Here is a 1,689-nt window from a genome sequence, read left to right as displayed (position 1 = left end):
CAAATAGCGTAGATGATCGTTTTGTCAGAACTATTTATGATAGCTTTGCGCAGGTTGGGTTTAGCTGACTGGAGGACCTGAAGCACAGCTTTACTGTGTGTCTTGTCGGCAGGAGCCATTGTCAACGAATGATTCAGAGTGTGGCTTCTATCTCCCTTTTATACTAATTTTTGGGAATGTAAACGACCGTGGACTCGCCAGGAAAAATGAGAGTCCGCATGCGCAGATGATCAGCTTGGCTGGGTTTAAAATCAAAGAGAAGGTAGGTAAACCCGGCCTTCGTGGCGTCATGGTAAGCCTCGAGGAGCCCCTTAAAATGTGTGGGGTCGACTTGCATACAAAACGTACGTATCTGTGCCAAGTCTCGACTCGTTTTAAAAAGTACGATGTAGTGTGTGTTCAAACTTATTTGTCGTAGGCCATCAGGAAACAAACATTGACTTAGAAAATAAATGCTAAGGTTTCTATGATGTGAACCCTTTATGAAAAATTTAAGGATTTCCTTATGGTGTGACTTAATCTCATCCATAAAATCGTCAATCACTATTAGCTTTGGCCCTTGGCCCGCAGGGTGGTCGTCCAGCATAGGGAGTTCTTGTCTGAAATCGACCTTATCTTTCAGCTCGTCATAAAGCGACTGCCACTCAGAGTAATAGAAAATGATCTCTTCAAATTTGGTGTTGAACATCTCATCTCTGTTTTCAATGAGGCGCTTCATGAAATAAGTTTTGCCCGTTCCTGTCCCGCCCACGACAAGAGCTGTGCAGGGATGTTGGAATCTGAGATCCATCATGAAACAGAATGATGGATCATTGAACTGTGTCTGTCTTTTTATAGCCACAGAGGGCTTTTGCCTTTCGGCAATGGGGCCTAACCAGCATCTCCCCTGCGCCGGTGTGAGGCAAGAATGGCAAGAAGGATGACGACCTAAGCGTCAGCCAGTAGGTCCATGGCCTCGAGGATCTCTTGGTCCTCCTTGTCGGCCATGGTCCACTCGTTGAAGCCGTGGGGGACGGTGTTGGCCATGTCCACCTTCCGGCGTTTGCTATTTTTGGCCTGCCAAGCCTTACTAGTGGACCTCGTGACTATTTTCCACCCAGGGAGGCGAGCAATCTGGCGTGGGATGGGGATGGTGGTCTTGTCTTGCTCACCCAGGACCATCGACTTAAGCTGCTCGAAGGTGACGAGCTGGTCACAGGAGCTGTTGATGCTAATGCCTCGAACCTTGATGCAGACCTTAAGGTTTTCCAGGTCCCCACCAACAGCCACTTTGTAGGCATAATTTTTCGGGCCTCCAGCCACGAACTCCGTGATAAAGGACCCTGGCCCATGATCCTCCTCTATCTGGTCTGTGAGGTCTCCCAGATGGCTGCCGGTAGGGAGATCTGGCTCTCCAGGGCGGCTAATAAAGGCCAGACTGTCGGTATCTCCGTATATAGAGCGCTCCCGCACAATGTCAAGATACTTGTAAAGTTGGAGTCGTCCGTGACAAGTGGTGTAGGCAGCAAGGATCAGGGAGGATGTAGGGAGACTTTCCTCGCTGTCCTCTACAGGTTTCCATGAGATCTGAAGGTAGTCCTCACCTAGTTGTAGAAAACCTGTCACCACTTTAGCTGGGTCTGTTATGAGGGACATAAGTTTCTCTTCACCGGAAATAAACTCTGTTTTGGACCGCAGAGTTTTCTCCCC

General features: G+C 48.7%; 1 protein-coding gene across 1 annotated transcript in view; it reads right to left on the bottom strand.

Moving 5' to 3' along the window:
- Window positions 1-790, bottom strand: part of LOC127750869 (uncharacterized) — a 17,276-nt gene extending 16,486 nt beyond the window's left edge. Inside the window, exon 1 of the mRNA XM_052273503.1 lies at window positions 545-790. Within this exon, the coding sequence (XP_052129463.1) occupies window positions 545-790 (246 nt within the window). The remainder of the gene's footprint in view (window positions 1-544) is intronic.
- Between the last annotated feature and the right edge of the window lie 899 nt (window positions 791-1,689).

Source organism: Frankliniella occidentalis, unplaced genomic scaffold (assembly GCF_000697945.3).
Source record: "Frankliniella occidentalis isolate FOCC.00 unplaced genomic scaffold, Focc_3.1 Scaffold276, whole genome shotgun sequence".
In the NCBI taxonomy this organism is placed as follows: domain Eukaryota; kingdom Metazoa; phylum Arthropoda; class Insecta; order Thysanoptera; family Thripidae; genus Frankliniella; species Frankliniella occidentalis.
The sequence above is the reverse complement of the archived record's forward strand: the minus strand, read 5'-3'. Positions and strand labels throughout refer to the sequence as shown.